This window comes from Crocodylus siamensis, chromosome 4 (genome assembly GCF_052110815.1).
Source record: "Crocodylus siamensis isolate JL-2025a chromosome 4, ASM5211081v1, whole genome shotgun sequence".
Taxonomy (NCBI): Eukaryota; Metazoa; Chordata; order Crocodylia; family Crocodylidae; genus Crocodylus; species Crocodylus siamensis.
Genome location: NC_143398.1, coordinates 57,048,181 through 57,070,483, shown reverse-complemented (window position 1 = coordinate 57,070,483; position 22,303 = coordinate 57,048,181). Strand labels below are relative to the sequence as shown.

At 39.2% G+C, this 22,303-nt stretch overlaps 1 protein-coding gene across 3 annotated transcripts in view; it reads left to right on the top strand.

Moving 5' to 3' along the window:
• ADAMTS20 (ADAM metallopeptidase with thrombospondin type 1 motif 20) overlaps window positions 1-22,303 on the top strand; it is a 178,580-nt gene that overhangs the window by 32,373 nt on the left and 123,904 nt on the right. For 2 of the 3 annotated variants that reach the window (XM_090042353.1, XM_090042354.1), the window contains exons 5-12: window positions 2,400-2,483; window positions 3,071-3,195; window positions 4,109-4,149; window positions 4,502-4,607; window positions 6,981-7,127; window positions 9,238-9,379; window positions 11,208-11,312; window positions 19,654-19,799. In XM_090042353.1, coding sequence (XP_089898479.1) covers window positions 2,400-2,483; window positions 3,071-3,195; window positions 4,109-4,149; window positions 4,502-4,607; window positions 6,981-7,127; window positions 9,238-9,379; window positions 11,208-11,312; window positions 19,654-19,799 — 896 coding nt within the window. The remainder of the gene's footprint in view (window positions 1-2,399; window positions 2,484-3,070; window positions 3,196-4,108; window positions 4,150-4,501; window positions 4,608-6,980; window positions 7,128-9,237; window positions 9,380-11,207; window positions 11,313-19,653; window positions 19,800-22,303) is intronic. The other variant, XM_090042352.1, reaches the window with a different exon arrangement.

Here is a 22,303-nt window from a genome sequence, read left to right as displayed (position 1 = left end):
ATAACCTAGCCAAGTATGATTCACTTAATCATGTTAGAGGTCATCCAAGTAGAGCTCAGGCACACTTTGTCTAAGAATGTCCTCATTTTTTAATCTATAGGGCTGGTGTATAGATCTTGACCTACACTCTTGCAAATCTCTATTCACTGGTAAAGTTTTCAAGATCCGATGCTAATTATAGTTGGGCTGTTCTGCAGTTTTTGTTTAAGTAGACATCTTGGTTCCCACCTCATATAGTGAAATAACTGCTTGCTTGTTGATCACCAAGAATGGAAACTACATAGAACAGGATAGACTGATTACTTAATGAAAGTGTGGCTCTTTGAGATATGGAATCCACATGGACAATGCAAGTCGTATCCTTTCCACACTGCAACAGAATCTTAGTCTTTTGCTCTAATGTATTCAAAACTGAGGGATTTTTGGGACCGTCCAATTTTATAAAGTCAGGTAAAATGAAAGGTTTTCCAGACATCTGGTGAGCAGGTGAAACACCAGTGGTCTAATGGACACAGGTTTAGAATAGGCATGTGTATGTAGCTGTGCACCTGCCTGGCCAGTGCATATCCTACTATGTGTGCTCTGTCAACATAGTCATACTTATAGCATCCTCACTACAGCAGAAGTGGAATTCCTATGTACTTTCAGCAGGTAAGTGCCAAAAATGCTGCTTACCTGGCAAGCAAACTGACATTTAGATACACAAAGGGAAATAGAATTCCACCCTAGGTGTCTCCATTTTGTACTGTGGAATTCCATAGGCATCCACACTAGGGCTTATGTGCGTGTGTTACTCAAATTGCCACTTGCTCAAATCATGAGCAAGACTTTATTAAGGGGGATAAGGCAAAGTCCCACGTTTATTGATTCCATGAGTTAGACATAGAGGTTTGGACACACCATTCATACAAACACACAAATCATCATACATGTCATTACACACATAAACAACCATTTCACCCACACATACACCAGATATAGTTACCAGCAATAGTTGCTCAACATCAGCCCAGGGTGGCCAACCCAGGCTTATTGAGTAGATGATGATGATTTGAAGATAACAGCTGAAGCAGGGTGAACAGATGCATCTGTGCTCCAGTGAAACAGCAGTAGAGAAACAGATTCACCCAACTTGGCATTTTCAAAGTGTTCTTTTATAGGGATTGGCATCCTTTGTTTCAGTGTTTTGGGGTTTTTCCGGCTTCTGTTTTTGCAGTTGTTCTTTTGTCTTCAGCTTATCTTAGCCATGGAGTGTTCTTGTTGCCTTCCCGGCAGGATGGGTATTTTTTTTTTTTCTTGTTATCTTCTTTGTGCCCGAAGCCTCAAAGGAATTCTTCATCCATTTATTAATTAGTTTACTGACTGGTAACTTACATTTGGTGCCTTGTTGCTTACATAAACAGTTAAATCTTCCTTCATCTCTATACCATTCTCTCACTATTCACCCTTTTACACACACTCATACATAAAGGCTATGCAGAGTTTATTCATTTATGTCAAGCAGAAGGATACAAAATTGAGTTTTCAAGTTGCTTACAGGACAAGACTAACATGGTTATATTTCACTATTGTTACACTCTATGTTAACATCAGCTACATTAGTTCAGTTCATGCTACACATGTTCAGAAGTGATCTATTTGGAGCGGCTAAGAGGCTAAATCGCATCTAAACTTTGTTGCAATTTATATTGGTACTGGGAGGTACTGTAACTTAGCCTGGGTCGCTGCTATGCTAGCATCGGCATCCTCAGCACATGCCTAACTCATACTGGCACTGCATTTAGCTAAAATGATAGTGGTGCCTAGAGTGGGGCATCCTCTACTTCTGCTGTTGAAGCTGGACAGTCAATAATGAAAAAGTGGTAAGTTCAAAAGGACAGCACCTAGGAATAACCTAATGTTTAAAGTACTCTTCTGGTAATAAACCCCTGGGCTTTTGTCCATGCTTGCCAGAGCTCTTTTTGGGTTTTAATTAGCCACTGTTTTAAAAAACAAAGTAAACTAGAGAGGATATAAAGGGAAGCATGCCTCAGTTGGCTTTTGCTTATGGTATCACCTTTGAAGGAGGCAACTTGGGTTTTGGTTCCCAGCTCCAGGGTTATTTCAGTGATGTTCAGCTGAACAAAAGTTTGTGAAGTCCAGTCTGAGACAGATGCTTAAGCTGGGGTGGAAGTTCAAACATTCTCTTAGGCTTAGTAATTATACTGGCTTCTTGGGCTTTCCAGAGAGCCTAGGAACCAACAAGTGTCACAGAATTGTCATCCTGGGTCAAGATGCCTAAAACTTACGAGTCACTTTAAATAGGGCCCCAAGCATTCATAACCGACTATAACACTAAGCTGTCTTAAATTTTGCATGTGATTTTAGCAATGTAAGCTTATGACTTTTTTTCTTTCTAGGTTGCAGCAATCTATAAGGACTCAAGTATTGGCAACCTCATAAATATAATTATTGTAAAGTTAATTGTAATTCACAATGAACAGGTAGGAAAAATAATTATTTAAAAAACATTTTTCGAGTAGATTTAGCTGCACAGTTTTTCAGTTTACATCATGATTTTTTTACATAGAATACTTTCGACAAAACTTTTCTGTTAAATGTCAATTACTGCCACTTTTTCTTTGACCATCATTCTGCTTAAAAAAAGGTGAGAAATTATTGAGGGCTAAGTGCACCTTCATTTGAGAGTAGGTTATGTACACAGACGTCATCTAGAGAGTCCTTTATTCTCTGGAGCACTCCCTTCCTTTCTCCAATTCGTTTCTAGTTTTTTTAAGTAAAAGCTTTTCACGTTGATTTTATTTTTACTGGAAATGGCTTGCTACTAGTTGCAGATTACATATAGCTATAGGTATTGCTTAAAAACATCGGCTTTGTGTTGATGAATATTGATCAAAATGAGGCCTGAATTTGCAAGTTGATTTGGTAGGATTAGTCTCCTGCTTGGAACCCCCACTGACTCCTTGCTTGTTATCCAATCAGATACACTGAATTGTTTTGCACCTGATAAACAATGAATGCAAATGCATCATTTTTAGGCTTTGTTGTTTCCTTGCTATTTCCTGAACAGGAAGGACCAGCTATCAGTTTTAATGCTGCTACCACTCTTCGCAACTTCTGTTTATGGCAGCAAACGCAAAATGTTCTGGATGATACTCACCCGTCTCATCATGATACTGCTGTCCTTATCACTAGGTACAGTATCTGAAATAGTTGCATTTATTAACCGGATGTGACATATATTAGTATTTCTTGTTTTTTATTATTTAACTGTTGGATTAAAATATTTCAGAGTTAATTGAATGAAGAACTCAACCCTGATATGGAATAAAATGGTATGCTGTCCAGCACTACTGAAATAGCGCAGTACGTTGTTGGTAGCTAACCAACTGATATAGATGCCATTAAAGTCAGTGGAAGCAGGATGAGGCCTGAAATTGATGTAATGAAATGAAGACTCTTCTGATTATATAAACACAGTTCAGATAGCAAAATGAATGAATTAAGAGCAGAGACCTAACAAAAATCTACTTTTGCATTTTTTATGGAAGTAACATACTGCATTTTTTATGGAAGCAAAATTAAGTGTAATTTATATCCTTTTTGCCCTTCACTTCTCTCTTGGTTCCCTGATCTTCAGTTATAAAACAGTATGCTTCCCTAACTGTTCTTTCTCTTTCACTTGTTCTGATGTTGATACCTTGTGTTCCATCCGCTAAAAACACAGTGAAAACTGCATTTGGCCTTTGTCTTGAATTGTCCTTATTATTTCAACAGGAAAGTTGGTCCCCTTCCTCAGCTTAAAAGACTGAAATTAAAGTTCTACAATTTTCAATGACATTTTTATCATTACAGTGCATTATGAGTACTACAGGGAAATAGTATAATGCTTATGATTTAGGGTTTCTTCATAAAAATGTAAAAGCTTAGTTTGTATTCAAAGATTAAAAATGGCATCAAATGAACAGCTTTCTTAAATGGACATACTATCATAGAAATCAGTGCACCTACACACTAGCTGGGGGTATGGCCCAATGTGTTTTTATTTGGAATAAAATTTTTATTCTTGGATATTACAACATTTTCAAATAAAATCTTTTGCTTCAAGGGAAGATATCTGCAGAGCTAGAGAGAAGTGTGATACTCTCGGTAAGTTACTTCTAAAATTAGCATGATATTACTAAGAGAAAATGTAATGAAACTGCATTACAGATGTGAAAAAATTACTTGATACAAAGTTTTTACATTAAAATGTCAGTTTTTGTTTATTTGCTTGGTTTTTTTTGTTGTAATATCTATCATGATATAACCCTACCTTGGTATATGTTTGAGAATGTTTTTTTTTTTATTTGGAGTGAGGAAGATGTCTGGCTTATGTGCCTATGGCTATCTCTCTTAGGCATCTACATTTGAACATGTACTTAAAATGTGTTTATGACGTCAATGCTTGTACATGAAAATTTTGCTATTAGGCTTTTTATATAAAAGTTCATTTTTTCAGGTTTAGCAGAACTAGGTACAATGTGTGATCCACTGCGCAGCTGTTCTATAAGTGAAGAAAATGGATTGAGTGCTGCATTTACTATAGCACATGAACTTGGACATGTGTAAGTATATATTTCCAAAGGTAAAGATGTTTTGATTTCTTCTTTTATATAGTTAGCTTTACTGGTGTTCCTTCTGGTGTTGACGAAATGAAGTTCATAGGCTCATCTGATGTTCCTTCTATCTAGGAGGTTGACGAAGTGAAGTTCATAGGCTCATCTGTGAAAAGTGTTTTGTAAATTCCATTTGAGAATCAGGGCTGAGAGACTGGGGACAGAGTGATTTTCTTGTGAGAAATGTGCCCCCACTGGTAACTGGGTATTTTTGTCGTTAATAGATTTCCAGTGTGCATTCCGTCTGGTGCGCAGTTGTTGTTTGGCCTCTCCTACATATTTTCCATAAGGGCATTTGGTGCACTGGATGAGATATACAATGTTTTTGGAAGTGCAGCTGTAAGATCCAGGAATGGTGATGTTCTGTTGTGGGGTGCAGTGATTGTGGGGGTACTGGAGATACGTTGGCATGTTTTGCATTTCTTGTCATGTCATAGTCTGGATCTATTCGGTGTATTTTGGGAAGTTTGCTTCTGATGACTAGGTTAGCAAGATTTGGTGCTTGTTTGAATTTACAAAACACTTTTCACAGGCAAGCCTATGAACTTCACTTCATCAACCTCCTAGATACAAAAACTCACGGACTCAATATAGACATTGGATTTATGACATAGTATAACCTGCATGACATCTGACTCCCCAGGTACCGCTTCACTTTTATCTGCTACATCTCCTCTCCCCCTCACCCTGTGTCTCACCCCTGATGCCTCAATTTACATTTTCACTGACCAGTTTTCTTGCATGGATACCAGCCTTTGGTTTCTTTACTATTCATTCCATCCAGATAGAGCACACACACTGACTGTAGATACTTCTTCAGCTTGGTGAAGCATTTTTAAACTCAAAAGTTTGCTAAAATATATTTCTTCAACTATCCAGTTGGTCTAGTAAAAGATATCAGATTGACCTGAAGAACCTTGTCTGCCTATTTCCTCAGATCAATATGGCTACAACCTACACCCCTTAACACACACAGGTGCTACGAATTTTACTTTCAACAGTTTGAGGTGCACTTTCACCTGCACCTATTTCCCTGAAACCCCTGCACCTATCTCCTTGAAACTTGGAAGGCTTTATACCCTCAGAAGGGGCTACCATCTATACTGTTTTCATCCAAATCTGCAAAGAAAATGACAAAGTTATAGGTATTTTAGTGATTCCCATTATAGTCTATGGCCAAATTTCTGAATTGGTGCCGAATCTCTGAATCTGAATCAGCTAAATCGAATTGGACCAGCGACCTGAATCACCAAATTGAATCACTGTCCCTCCGAATCAGCCGAATCTGAACTGAATACCTGCCATTTCACACAGGCCTAACATGTAGTACTGTGTCCATTTGTTGCAAGTAACACATTAATTGTGGTATAAAAGTAACTGGTAGAGGGGGCTATAGAGTATATTTTCTATGATTCTATGTTGTGTATGTTGTTGATCTAAAACCATATGAAGCTTTTGAAGCAAACTTGAGGGTGTAGCCGTTAAAGTGACTCTCTTATTCTCTTTAGAAATCTTTTGAGTGTTTATTTCTTTAGTAATGTAGTGATAAAATCTATGAGTAATTATATCTACATGTATATAATACTTAGCTAAAAAATGCTAAATTGAATAACTCATATGCCATGTAAAAATGAATACCTGTTTTTAAGTATGGGTGAAAGACTTATTTGTCAGAAGAATGTACAATGAAACAGAACTGTAAACGGATTTATGCACATTTTTTGTATTGAAACAAATAAGGTGGTAGAAAGTGTAAGTTTTTTGCTGTGCTTTTTGCAAAGCCAAACATGTGTATAGATAAAATTGGAATCCCATTAGAATTTTCAAAGAGAGAATTTGGTCATTGTATAAGGAAACCTGCTTTTGTAGATGTTAGGGGGAAAAACCAAAGGATTGATCCTGAAGTCTATAATATGTTTTAAAATCCTTTGGTTAAGAAGGTTCTATAGATGCCAGCTAAGTATTCCTAAGATGCATATCACCATATCAGCAGTGAGACACGATAATAGATCAGTCGCATTTGTATGCCAAAATCCACTGAAGCCTAATGGCCCATTGGGCTCGTGCTTTTGTGTAGGGATCAATATGACCCACATATTTAGTTGTCTTTGGCTTGCCAGCCCTGATACCCCAGCCTTTGGCACAAATCAGGGGCAAGGGTTGAACTTACAATTCCAGGACTATACTAAGATCTTTTAATTGCTCTATTACTAAACGTATTAGCTGTATATGGTCTTTTAAGGCTTAGAACCTAAACAATTGTTATGTAGCCAAATGAACATATATGAATTTTTTGCTGAAGTTGTTTGTGTTTGCTTTTAGATTTAATGTGCCCCATGATGATAGTTTTAAATGTAAAGAAGCTGGAATTAAACATCAGTACCATGTAATGGCTCCGACATTAAATTACCACACAAGTCCATGGACCTGGTCAAAATGCAGTCAAAAATATATCACCGAGTTTCTTGAGTAAGTATCAGTAAAATTTCATGCATTTTTCCAATTTAGTCTCTTCCTCAAACTATTTTAAACCTATTGTTTAAATATCATATGCACACTATTTTAAAGCCACTTTTTAGCCTCTGATTATTTATGGTCATTTTATTTTTCATGTTCTGCATTGCCAAAGAATTGTCTTTAGGTTACCAGTTTAATGTTTTAGCCTGCTTTTCCCCAATAACTTATATATGGGCTTAACTTTATACCTTGTGGAAATCTATTCACGTGCTCTGGGGTGGAGAGGTGGGTGCTTTCATGAGTGGCTGTGAGCCAACACTTCAAAATGGTGGTGGGGATGCTTTAACTAAAGCTTGTTTGACGAGCTTTAATTAAAGCACCCTTGCCACCATTCTGAAATACAGGAACACTGAATACTCATATGACACAGAGGCTGCTGGAAGGCACTAATTAGCAAGCTCCAGCAGACTTGCACCGAACTTGATTAATCAAGTCTGCGGTGATGGATGCTAATTCGCATGTGTCAGAACAGAGGTCCATCATGTGTATAGGTGCCCTGTGGGCACATCTATGTGAGATGCATTACTGCACAGTAGACTAATGTATTGCACAGTAAAACATCACTGTCTACAAGTGTGGGGCATTTACTATGCAGTAAATTAAGCTACTGTGCAGTTAGCTAGCACCTGTAAATACAGTTACTAGATTAACTGCACAGTAGTGCTCATGTAGATGCTGACTGGGAGCAAATTCATGAGTTGGGAGCTGGGAACAGCAGCTATATGTGGCACAGATCTGGCTGCTCCAGGGGGCAGGCAGGGGCTGGGAACCCAAGCAAAGCAGCTGCTGGTGAGTCCTATGTCCTCTCCCCCCTCTACCTGGCAGGAGTCACACCCAGGACAGCTCCTGGTGAACCCCCTGCTGGGTAGGGAAGCCTGGCTTGTTAAGGGGCTTGCTAGCAGGTGTGTGTCCTAATGGGCATGGGGCTGAGAGAACCCTACCTACTACAGGGGCAGCTGTCTCTCGGCCCCATGCACATCAGGTCCCCTGTCGATGTGCATGGGGCCAGGAGACAGCTGCTGTTGGTGCAGCCAGCAGAGCTCTCCTGGCTCTGTGGACATTGGGACCAGCCCCGTGCCCCTTGTGAGCCCCCAGGCTGGCATGCAGGGGAACCTGGAGCTCCCCCGGCTGCTGCAGGGGGGCAGAGCAGGACAGAAGCATCCCTGTACCAGACTGCTCCCATTGGGAGCAAACCTGCTTCCAACAGGGTGCATGTGTAGATGTGCTCCTGAGGAAGGCTTGCTGCGCGGTATTTTACTATGGAGTAAGTATGATGTGAATCTAATAGCACATGTAGACACTCCCTGTGAGTAGTTCCATGGCTTCATTAGAGCTACTCACACCATGACTTTCATGCATAAGTCCCTTCAAGGTCAGGACTGTAGAAACTTCAGCAATATTTTTCACTGTGTATATAGATCAAAATGGATATACCTCTTCATTTATGAAGAACTTCATTTAAAAAGACCTATGCTAGTTATAGTGAAATTTTTTGAGTCATAATCTCTTGAGCTTTTCCTTTATTTTGATAACTTTTTTATTTATGATTTTCACAAAGATGATCCTTGCTTATGATTTAATTGGAAGATTAAATTTAAGCAGACTTTGATAAGGGATTTTTTTCTTCCTTTCATGTAAATGTCATTTTAATCTGCAGGCTTTCATTCAAGCATCTTGGCTATGAAGGACTATAAACAAATAGCACAAATGGACAAGTTTTCTACATTAATTTTATTTTATATCTTAAACTGTATTTGGTTGTGCTGAGTAATTATAATGGTGCTTGTCCTAAACTTTTAAAAAGCCACCTATCCCATACAGTTTAGTTTGGAACATTTATAACTTCTTGTTGTACATCAAATATACTGTAGAAAGGTAAAACTGAAGCTAATAATGAATACAAGCCCAAAACTGATTTCATTGTGGGGATTGTGTCCCCAGATTACATAATTCATTTTCTGCATTTCAGAACATAATCAAATACGGTCTTATTTCCAAAATGGTAAGTTTTTTGTAAAAATCAAGACATTTATTTATGTACACTTTGTTGTTTTGACTATAGCACTGGTTATGGAGAATGCCTTCTTGACAAACCAAGTGGAAGAATATATGATCTTTCATCTCAGCTGCCTGGGTCAATGTATGATGTCAATAAGCAGTGTGAACTTATGTTTGGACCCGGGTCACAAGTATGCCCCTATTTGGTAAGGCACACTACACAGAAACCCATCTCTAATATTTGTTGAACATTTTTTGAAAACTGTAGTTGGTAATTCCTTCAATATTGAAATGAAAGCTCAGGAACTTTTTTATCCTTGAGTAAATAATGGTGCCTATAGATGTGCTTGTTCATGTTTTAATTAGAATGTGTTGGATTAGACTCGATTAGTTGAGTCTGTTCCACATTCTAATCGGAACACTCCAGTGTTGCCTCGCTGTTACGTGTATTAAACCTCTGTGTGTTTCAGCCTGGCCACAAGGGCACTTTATCTAAACCTCATCCAATGAGCTTTAGATCCTGCGACCATTCTGAAATGCTGTGGGGCTTAATACACATGACATTGAGCCATTTTAATTAGAGTGGCTGTCCAGGAACCGTTCTAATTAAAACAGTCCCCCTCCCACCCCCGAGCATGTGTATAGGCAGCCAAAAGTGTTAAAAATTCGTGTTTCAGAGAGAAAAATCTTAGTAGAAAGACTTCTGAGTTCCTAGGGCTATAAAATTTTATGTAGAGGTAATGAATAAGTGTAAAAAACTGGTCTGTATTTGTGAATAAGTTTACAATCTCTTTTCAATTGTTGCAGAAAATCTTAATTTACATTATATTCTAACAACAGTATTTTCTCTTACTGTCATACAAACATATTAAAACTATATTAATTTTCACGTTATCCGTAAAATAATTTTGCCACTAGAAAACTTTCAGTGCAGTTATTTTTAAAGTATTCTTAATTGTTACGTTGGTTTAAAAATTGTGATTTTAAAACTAAATAGGTAATTCATATATATTCTCAAATAAATGAGATAAGGATCTTTGCTTTGCTTTGTAAGCTTCAGGATGTAGTTCTCATGTCTGTTGGCATTTGGGAATTAAGAATAACCTTCATTAAAAGCATAACCTACAGGCTGACAGTTTCTTAAAAACAGAACTATGAACTGGAAACAAAGCTACATAGAGACTGATACAGTGAAAACCTAAATGTGGATTGTTGGCTGTCAGTATAAACTTAAAATATCATTAAGTCCTACTCATTAAAAGTGGCATACTGCCAAAACTGTATAAATGGTTTGTTTTTGAGTTTCACCCACAGAAGATGACTTTGCTTGGTGGAACTAATTAGATGAGATAATATAGGACCAGCTTGAGTTCAGGACTTTTTTGGCAGGGGCTGAGGAGGTTGAAGTAAAGTTTTCTTCAGTGCAAGTTAGGGATTCAGAAATTGTCCCAGAGTGAATGTGAAATAATTTAGGAGAAATGATATAAAGGTATAAATACCCGTAGATAGGGCTCTTCAACAATGATTACCTCATAAACAACTCATGCTGTTTAGTCAGTGAAAAAACATTTTTACTGTGTAGTAGTAGTTTGAAAAAGAGAATTTCTACTATTATTTTTTTTAGATGAACAGCTGGGGTTATTTTTGGAAAGTCAGTTTAATTATTGGCTTTACTTGGCAATTAAATTCAGACCTTCTGCTATATAACCTGAATCTGAATTATATTTGTAATTGGTTTTTATTAGCTGAGAAATTAAAATATGAAGTTTACTCGTTGTTTATCTAGTGAATTTTCCTCAAAATGTTTTATATTACTTGTCTCCCCTTTATGCTGGATTGTTTTTTTTATTATTCAGAGTATCGCTTTTGAAAAATATTGGTAGTGACAGATTTTAGAAGGTTTTTTTTGTCTGCAAGGATTTACCAGGTGCATATGTCCAGAGAGATAAATTTTGGATTGCCCAAAATAATGTTGCAGGTATAACAAGGGCACTCCTGTTTTTTTTGTTTTGTTTTGTTTTGTTTTGTTTGCAGAAGCAATGCAAACGCTTATGGTGTACAAGTGTTGAAGGAGTTCATAAGGGCTGTCGTACTCAGCATATGCCATTGGCTGATGGAACCAACTGTGGTCCTGGAATGGTAAGGCTTAGCTTTTCCTAGTGCTCAATACTTACCTGGGGCAACATCACTAAAATAGATCAGAAAGACCAATGTCTGCTATGTATCACCCTGCAGTTGCAGAAAACTGGCTATGTAGGTTATACCCTTTTAAACTCAACAGTTGCAAAATTAAACCAAGCGATATAATATTGTAACATGCATGTCACTGGGCTGTGTTTCCTGAACACCACATTCCAAGGTTTAGGGGTGCAATGTTGATAACAATGGTGTTAAGTTTAAAAGGAAGCTGCTGTTTCTACTTCCTTTTGTAATCTGTCTTAAACTGTGTCCTAGCAGTTAGCTGTCTCCTGGCATCCTTGCTCCGGAACTGAATTTTGTGGAGTGTGGGTTCTACCAAAGAAAGCTCTAGCACCAGGATATACACTTGGTGATATTCCCAATTTCTCTCAGTGAAGCCATTCTGCTTTGCATCAAAAAACTAAAGATTCATTGCCTCAGGGGCAGGGCAAAAGCACCACGCTGTACTTTAGTGGTGAGTGCATTTGGGATAGGTCTCAGTCCTTGCTCTAATTAATGTTTATGTATTTTATCTAGTAGTTGTTTAATATAGAGCATGTCAACATACATTTTTGCCTCTATAAATAAAGAAGTAATAATCTCTTTTTAAAGAGTTATCAATTAGCTTTAAATAATGTAAGCTTAGATTTAGCCTAGTCAGTACTGTTTTTCTCTTTGTGTATAGTTTTAGAACTTGGGATTCTAATAAATATATCATGCTCCTCTTTTGTGTGCAGGTCTGTTTTGTAAAGGTTAATGTTGGCAACCAGCTGTCAGTTATGGCCACCCTATTTCAGCTGCTTGAAAACACAAGTAGATCTAAAACTAATAGTATAAAATCCTCCAAAGTGAGTGAATAGACTGCTTTTTCTATATTTCTTAATACCTTCTCTGCCTGTCAGTCTATCTGTTATTTTTTATGTCAAGCTCTGTGGAACAGAGGCTTTTTTCATTTTAGTGTTTGTTGTCTACAGTGCCAAGCCTGTAGAGTTACATTGCTGCTGCAGCTACTGCTTCTGTTGCTGCTGCTGCTGCAGCTGCTAGTACCACTACTACACAAATTTAGTAGTTACAGATAGCATTTCCTATAATAGTAGCAGACAAACTGAAGTATAGTGTGTTTCAGCTTCTCAATAGACATTAAAGGAAAACATTTATCTTGGGCTTTGATCATCTCCTTTTCAGCTTTAATTGCTTCCTAAAATTTAAAACCTGCTTCACTTTCACCCTGACTGTCTGGATAACTTGTAGTCTCTGCCAGTTTCATCAATGTGCACTTTGTTCACCCAACAGTTGTATATGAAAGTAAATGATTTTAGCTTGTCAGGCTTTCTGCCAGAATCTCTGAAAATCTTCTTTCTCTTTCTCAAACTTCTATTTTCTGAAGCTCAGGTCTGGCAGCAGCCCAGATACAGCTGCTCTGCTGTCTCTGTTCTTTTCAGTACATTGGTATTCACATTGTGTTCCTTCACTTCAGGTGGCTTTTTTTTGTTTGTCTTGCGGGCTTCACAAGGTCGCTAGGAGGTGGAGACGTCTGCCAGCTCTTCCAATAGCATGCAGACCGACAGCAAAGCAGAGGAGGATATGGGTTTTACAGTCCTTGGCTTATTTAATACTTCAGGGAGACTTTACTATAAAAAGACAGTAAATAAACCTAAACTTCTATGTTAATATTTATTAGTTTGCAGTAACGTTTGCCATGGTGAATGACTCAAATTTACAGCCCTTTGGAATAAATACCACATTACTTGAAAACATTTTTCCAAGAGAAATTGTTAAATCCAAAAATACATGAATCCTTGGGCTGTCCTGTAGGGTACATATGAAAAAGAATTGCAAAATATATAGAGGTCTCCACAGTCCCACCCTCCTCTGGAGGTTGGGGTTCTGAGTGCAGGGCATCAGGGAGTCATCCCATCCACTTGTGATTCAGAGGCTTAAATTCTGCGCTGAGGGATAGGTGCCTGCAACTGTTCTTTGAGAAAACCTGAGTGGAGGTCACTTTTTTCTTTAAAGACCCAGCTGCTGGAGATTGGTGGAGGTGCCAGGGCCTGCTACTTATATAACAGGCTTGTTGTCAAGGCCAACTTGCACAGTTTATTGGAGAGAAAATCTGGCATACGTTTCACTCAGATCATCTCTTGAAGACTGTATCAGAATTTCACATTAGTCAGACCATAGTTGTTTGAGTAGATCTTCCTAATGATGACTTGGAAAGAACTCTGTATGCGGCTAGAGGATTTTCTTTTTAAGTACATGGATCAAATCTCGCATATATTTGTCAAGGTTATTTGTGGCTATGTTATGCCATGTTAAATATTTTGGTAAAGGACTTTTCAGTAAAGCAGAAACTGCATTCTCAAAGATAGTACTTCAGTCAATATTTGGTTAGAACTTTAGCACTTCTTCCAGTGGAATCACTGCTTGATAGAGCTTCCATATATGGAATATAGATAAGTACTCAGAGAAGAAAATACCCTTGATTTTGCTGATGTTCTCAACTTGCCCTTGTTCCTGAAAGTCTATAGATGGTTAGCAAAGGAACCAAAGAATGGTTAGCTAAGCCCTGCAGAGCCTGTTGATGTGCACACAGAACCCTATTAATGTAAATGCAGTAGTTCTCATCTACGAGATACCTCTTATAGAATGGGTGTAGCATGTCACACTATGTCACAGCCTGTTTTTGTAGGTGGTATAGTTGCCTGTAATTATCCAGGGTCCTAAATAGGCTGGCAAAGTCTGCACTAACACCTGTCCTCCTGCAATAGTGGCATTAGTTTAAAATCTCACCTGTGGTGAAATGGTGCAAGTATAGATGACTAGGCTGGAAAAAATAGGTGGAAGAAGTTGGGAGATTTCCTCAGCAGAACCATTTTACTTAGAGAAGTAGAACTGAGCTGTCAGTACGTGAGGGTTTTAGAGGACATTGATTTAGAGGAAACAGTAACAAATCATGAGAACCTGATGTCATTCACCCTACAGTCCTTAAGGAGTTCAAATCTGAAATTGCTGCTTACCGCATACCTCAGTATGCAAACTATCACTAAAAAGAGGCCTTGAGACTAGAGGACCAGAGGGTTGCCAATATAAACCCGGCCTTTAAAAACGGCTCCAGAGGGGAGCCAGAGAACTACAAGCCAAGTAAGACTAACTTCTCTGCCTAGGAAGTCGGTAGGAACAATAATTAAAAATTGGATTGGTCACCGCATGAATGAAGAGAACTTGCCTGGGAGAAATCAGCATGGCTTTTCTGAAAGGAGGTCATGCTGTATGAACCTACAGGTTTCCTTTGCCAACAGTGGGGATTAGGTTCCTGAAAGTTCCCGTGGTTGGCAAAACTGTGGTTCGCAAAACCAGCAGGGCTGGGGGAAGGACGGGCACAGGCAAGTAGCGGGGGTGGAGGGGAAGAGTGCAAGGCATGGCCAGGGGAACTGTGGGGGGGTATTTTCTGACTGTACCCCCCTCCTTCTCTGAGCATGGATACTCAAAACCGTGGTTGGCAAAACCTGTATTAGAATTCTTTGAAAGTGTCAACAAGAACATGGATCAAGCTGACACAAGATATCTGGATTTCCAAAAGCCATTGATAAAATGCCACATCAAAAGTCTTAATGAAATACGGTTATCACAGGATTAGAGGGAAGATCTATTTATAGATCAGAAATTGGCTTAAGGATGGAAAACAAAGAGCAAGTATAAATGTCCAGTTTTCAGAATTGAAAGATGTAAACAGTACTGTCCCCGCATAGTATGGACTTGAGGATCTTACAGGTCCCTTTCAGTCCTTCTATTCTATGATTCTATCTGTGTTTTGCTGTAGACTAATTTGTTGTCCAGTAAAGCATCACCATCTACACGTGCATGGCAATTAGGCTGGTGTAGACTAATTTACTGAGCCATAGGATAATTCCATCAGACACAAGTACTATCCAATGGTGGAATAAATTACTGCACTTATACAAATGTATAGATGGTGATGTCTGGATTTGTTTGCTCCAGCACAAACTGTGCCAGAGTTTATTCAGTTGCATTAAGTGCATGAGTAGATGTGTCCAAGGGGTGCATCTATATATGCAATTAATGCAACATCATAAACTCCAGAGCACTTTGAGCCGGTGTACACTGCTCACAGGTGCAGCATCTACATGTGTTCCCGGGACAGTGGCACTTTGTGTTGGGGCAGAGCAGGCCCGGGCTGGCATCAGGCTCAGGGGATCAGTCCTGGGCTCTGGGTGGCAGTGTTGGGTGGCAGAGGGGCTGGCTGGGGCATGACAGTGCCATATGTCATGCCCCATGGCTCCACAGTGCCATATGTGTGGAGCCATGTAGCTACGTAGCAGGGAGGGGTCTGGCCCTCTGCTGCCTGGGCTGACCAGGTGCAATTTCCACTTCAGGTTACTGTCTAAATTTATGTTTTGGCACAGTAGTACTCCACCATAAGACAGTATTGTCCCTGACAGTGTAGACTGTGATGCTTTACTGCAGAACTAATTAGTTAACCAGTAAAGTGCATGTATGGATGCATCCGCAGTGAAACAATATTAAAAATAAAAGCATACATAGAACATCTGGAATGTGTCTGGTGCACCATTTTTCCACTGTGACTTCATTGTGTTGCTTCTGTAGGAATGCAGCAGAACAATAAGTGGTACAAATTAATTGAATAAGCTATTAAAATCCCAGATGTGAACATGTGCTTAGCATTTTTATGGAGGGATATAATCCCTGATGTAGTATAAGATTTCTGTGTACAATTTCATCTTTTCCAGAAATATAAAGTTGTTATAACTTTAGTTTAGCCTTAGACTGCACTCCTAGATATCCATAACAGTTAGGCAGTAGCCTCATGCTTGAAAGAAATACTTACATTTATGAAATGGAATCTATAATATTTTCTCTTGTGTTTGAAATATTTGATTTCCTGAGATGCTAATGGAAAACTCTGAATGTACATGTTCTTAATATTTTTTCATAATCCTATGTAAATTTCTCATAGTATCATGATATCTCTGTAGCTAGTGGCTGGTCCACTCTTTGCAGCTGTTGGAATAGATCCAAAAGTGATGCTACATCTATCCAGGTTTATCTTAAACCAGTTTTGGCCATTTTGAAAGTAGCTTACGTGCACTGAACTTCTGTTGTGTTACATATTTGAACTGGTTTCCAATCACTTATACCAATTTATATTTAATTTCTGTTCCTAGCCCTGCGGAGAACCAAAACCATATTTTGCCTGTCATTTTATAAGATTAATGAAATAGTTTATTTAGTTCTTTTAGGGTTTTTTTCCAGTGAGGGTAAGCTAAGTTTTGACATTAGCCTGAAGGAGCTGATGGTCTAATTGTGTAATTCTCTCAAGTTCCTGATATGATGATAAATCCCATTTTGGACTCATTCAAAACATACTTTGTATACTGCCATATTCACCCATAAGGGAAATTATGAGAACCGGTATTCAGAGGTTATCACTGATGTTGGCATCAATGTAACCCAGGATAATAAATTCAAGTCGCTCCAACACCAGATCAGATGAGAGAGAAATCAGGATTTAGCATAAAGAATGAGATTAGAGTAAAAGTTCCTATTTCTAGAGCAAGATGAAATGTAGACCTGTTTGTGGCATGTGGCTTTTAAGTGTTGACTCAGGAATTCAATACACTAGCTAATGAAAAGGATAATTTTCAAGACCTATATTGCAGAGCATAGGTGGCCAATAATATACCCATAATATAAGCCTGAGTTGGCTGTAACATATTTAGATCTGTTGAGAAAGGATATTCCTAAAAAACCTCCACAAAAACACTGAGTAGGAAATACTAAGCATAGAGATGTGTCTGAATTCCTAAGTCTGCAGGCCTTAGACACTTGGATAAGGGCTGGATGTTAGGCTTCTCTATCCACTTGGAACCCAGTCTTGAAATCTTTTTCTGAGGTAGGTGCCCAACTGAGCAGCTTTTACTCTTTCTAAAACACAACTGCTGGTTTTTGTGTGATGATCTAGTGATCAGATCTGGCATACGGGAAGTAGGAGACCTGAGTTGTATACTTTCACCTCTAGTTTCCCAAGAGAGTACCTTAGTCATCAGTCTGTAGAATAATATAGATGGAGCTCTCTTTAACTTATCCTGTTGAAGAAGCTGGGCCACTCTGGAGCCAGGAATGCAAGAAGAATAAGTAGGGTAACCACATTTATCTGATTTCAAAATGGGACACTCCACTTTCTGGCACACTCAGCTGTCTCTGAGTTCTGCTGTCAGCTGAGCACATTGGAGAATGGGGGTGAGTACAGAGCACCAGGACAGTTCCATTTTAAACATTAGTCCCAGGCATCCCACTGAAAATGGGACAAACAAGTTCATTTGTTTGGATGAAACTAGGCTTTGAGGCTGTTTTCTGGATTGCTTTTTGGATTTAAATTCTGGCTAAATCCTGTTTCATGTAGCTAAAGTGTCACTCTGTATTTTGTCCACTATCTCTTACTGTTTTGGAAAGTACTCTGTCGTCTCCTACTTGTCTGGAAAGCAGTATGCACAATTATGGTTTTGTGTAAGCAATAGTAGCTTCATTGCAGATATGAGGTGATGGTGTCTAATAATTGCAGTGGCCTTAACAGAGCATATGGTTATATTGTTATCTCTGCTATCTCTTGATTTAAATCCAAGGAAGTAAAATGGGATTAGCACCTTATACCAGTTTTGTTTATGGTGTTTTTGTCAGTCTTTCATTTATTTACAAGTGCTCAAGCACACGAAAAATCAAATCTGGAGTGACATGGTGACTGAATGACATCATAATGTAGAATCTTCCTCTGAGCATTAATGAATATTTCTTTTAGCTTTTGTTTGCATCCCTACCTAGCTTTTAAGAACTGGAAACTCTAAATGGTTTTGTAATGGGGTACACTGTTTGGCTAAGTACAGACATTTGGGGGCATTAGAGGGAGGTTAAATAGGTTCAAAATGGCTGCCCAATATGAGGTAATTCAGGATGGGAGGACCTAGCAGGGAGGTTGGGGATTGGGGATGTATTGGGAGATGAGGGAGAGGTGCAGCCCATCAGAGATTGGGGGAGGGCAGGGGTGACCTGTGGGTGAGGGGTAATAGGAGCAACTCATGAGGTTTGGGAGGGGCAGCATGACCGATGCGTGGGGTGTGTGGGCCTGGCATGACCTGTGGGTGGGGTGGGGGGTGGCATGACCTGTAAGGGGTGGGGTGGGTGGGGTCAGTGCAAACCATGAGGGGTGGGGTGGAGTCCCTCCCAGTAAACCTGCACCCTGTCCCTCCCACCCCTCCCCCTACTGGGAATTACTTGATCAACTCCAGCAGTGGTGAATGCTAATGAAAGCAGCTGCACCTGGAACGGCTTGTGGGATGGGGGTTGAGAGGGTTGGGTGGTCAGGGGGCAGCGAGTAAGATGCTAGGGGAGGGGCAAAAAATAGCCTAGTGTGGGTAGGAGAAGGTGAAAACAGCAGACCTGGGACTGGGTTTTCCCAGCACTGGGGCTGCTCAGGGAAAGCGTATGGAGGTTCCATACACTGGTTTGACCTACACTGAATAAGTTTGATATTGCATAGACCCAGTTTTGTCTTAAAGTGGGTTCTGCAATTTTTAGATGTGTCTGTATGCATGGAACTTCTATACAGATACAGGTTTAGATTAACTGCTGGTTGCTGAGACCAGGTCTGTAAGTGCAAGGTCGGTATTTGTATGACTCATTTTTAAATTGGGTGGCCATTTTGAACCCTATTTAATCTCCCCCAGTGTTTGTACCTAGCTTTTAGGTTTGCATTTCCACCTGAATTTCTGGAAAAAAAAATGTAAGAGAGAACTCAGACTAAAATCTGCTGCAAATCTTATTTACAATTGTGTGTATAAAAAATATGAACAAGAACTTAAAATCAGGATTTCAAGAGTTTGGCTTCCATTGAGGCACCTGAATTATGTGGCAGGATTTTCAAAATTGCCCATTAGTTTCTATTGTACTGAATGAACATTAGTGGTGCTGAGACCTTTGATAGTTTGGTCATTTCATTTAGATCTTTAGAAAGAAACTTCACGCTTTAGAAAAACTTTGGGAAGAATTTGGGGTGCTAGGCCTAGCTTTCTTTTTCCTGTCTGTTTTATAGGTTTTCTTTTTTTTCTGTGACATAGGACCCTGCAGTACTAAATTTTATGTTTGATTTCTACTAACCATGTTTCATGTTACCTTTTATTTCATTTTTGATGTTACCTCCATTTTGATTCGCAGATTCTAAGCGCACAGAGTTAATTTTTGAATTCTGTTACATTTGTCAACTCAACAGCACTGCCGCCATGGGATCTGTGTAAACAAAGAAATGGAAATACGTCCTGTAGATGGAGAATGGGGACCTTGGGGACCTTATAGTTCATGTTCAAGAACCTGTGAAGGTGGAATCAAAAGCACAAGTAGATTGTGCAATCAACCAGAGTATGTTTTTATTGTTGCTTTTTATTTATTAATGTGTAGTGATTATTATTGTATTTCACAAAGTTAGCTCAAGGCACCAGAAAAAAAAAAAGCTGTTTTAGTCACTTATAAAATCAGAGTTCATTCTGCCATTTCTGAAATCTTTCAGAAAATACATAAATTAATTTCATTTATATTTACAAATATTTTAAAATTGCTTATAGAGAAGCCCTTTTATTTTAACTTTCCACAATTTAGAATAAATTATTTTAGTCAAGTAGCAGCTACAAAATGACGATCCTTTTATTTATTATCCTTTTAACAAAATATTTGATTTTTTTTTCTATCTATAGTTTTTCACACGATTACCAGCAAGAATATTTTGGAGAATAGCGGTAGATATCCAAGCCACCACCTATTAAAATGCAGTCATTAGTAACATTTTATTCACAGAATAATGCCATGTGGTATCAACCTGGAAGATCTCCTTTGAGAGAAACTGTCTTGCAAGGGTGAATGCTTGTACAATCCTTTCCTGGTCTTGTCTGGGTGGGTAGAGGAGTACTAGAATCTGTTCCCTGCCTCTTCCCCAGCCAGGAAGTGCCCTGGTTGAGGAAGAAGCCAGGGTTTTGTTCTGCTGTTCCCTCCACTCTGCTTTTGAGGGCTGCAAACACCAACTTTGATTATGCTGTTGCTGGGAGGAGGGGAAGACTGCCATATGCCATATTTAGACTGTGGGTGCATAGCTCTCAGTGCTGTGTGGGGGAATGCTCCCCTTCTCATGCTACATTCTAGGCTGTCACCCATAGCTCCACTGGTTTTGCTTGCTGTGGAGGATCATCTATTTGCTGTTGGCTCCCCAAATTGGGGGTGCCTGCTCTGGGAATTGGGTGGGGGACTTTGCCCCTCTGTTCCAGTCCCCCGGGAACAGGAGGAGCAGAGGAAGGGAGAGGGGCTAGTTATTCCCTCTCCCAGAACAATTCCTAGTGATGAAAATTTCTCAAAAATTTCCATAGCTAGAAATAAATGCCTGTTTGAGGCCCTAGTCCTCCACCGCTGAGATTGGTAGGAGTTTTGGAATGGACTTTTATGGGGCTTACGTTTATTCAGCTGAACACATCAGATTTATAAGTGGACAAGAATCAAACCAATTTCCCAATTATAGTTGGTTCTCTGATGGATAAGAGGCATTTGTCCAAATTCTAATCTCATATGCATTGTATCATTATATTTTGGATGGCTGTCAGAATTATTGTATTTAACTTATATGTAATTGGCTTAGTATTGTAGCAGGTCTGGTGCGGGGTCAGCCAAGTCCCCCCGACAGAGAGCATCTCGACCCCCACCTTGCTCACCTCCTCTGTCCTCTCAGGGTCATGCCGTATTGTCTCACCTGCCATACCTTGATGTTATGATTTGGACAGGAAGACTGCCCCTACACAGTGGAGGTAGTTTTGCTTCTGGCCTTGGGCCACTTTACTTTGGCTGGTCCTGTCCTTCATGAGCTCTGGGCCCCTTGGCCCCTGGTCTTACTGTTTGTGGGCTCTGGACCCAGTGCTTCTGCCCCAGTCCTGACCCATTACTTCTGTCAATCCCTCTTCTGCAGTCCCACATAGCAGGCTTGGCCTGCTGCACTCTCTACTTAGTGACTGGGACTTCTGGCTCCTTGTCACAAGTATATAGAACATACTAAAATATTATGTTGAAGAGTTGCTAATACTAAGAATATCCAGTCTTGATTTCAAAGAACAATTTAGATTTCTAGTCTGGGAACCAGCTAGGTCACTAGACACTGTAAAGTAAACTGTATTATTTTATTTCCTCACTTCCTTCCAATATGTTATCTCCTTTTGTTCTCCCTTCCCTGGCAATCTGTCTTTGTCAGTGGATTGAAATTAGTATCAGAATTTTAGAACATAATTGCTGAGGTCCTTATTTTGGCCTCATTGTTGATGTCATTCTCCTTGGGAAAATGGAAGTTCCTTGGGGGAAATAATACCTCTTACGGACCACGTCTACATGAGACACTGATCGCACAGTAGCCTGATATTACTGTACAGTAGCACCACATGGCAAAAATCCATGCTATGACACTCCTGTGCAGTAGTATTAGGCTACTGTGCAGTAGCATCACTTAAAAGGCATTTACTGGTGCTACTGTGCAGTAAATCTGGTTACTGCTTATTTATTTAATACTTATATAAGCAAGTACTAAATAAACGTGCAGTAACCACTGTGTAGTAGCATCTTGTGTAGATAGCTTCACTGTGTATTTGTGTACATAGTGTGAAATGTGTTATGATTCTTTTTGGGGCCCCTAGACTAGTGCAGTATAACAAAAAGTACCAGTAATATAAGGAAAATAAAATGAGATAGACAGGTGTTCATTTAGTTATTCTAATTATATGAGACAGGAAATGTCTGATTCTACACTGGTCATGCTTTAAATTCACTTAATAGTCACTTTATACCTTGTAGAGAAGAATCTAGTGAAAATACTGTTTTTATGGGGAAACTGTTGAATG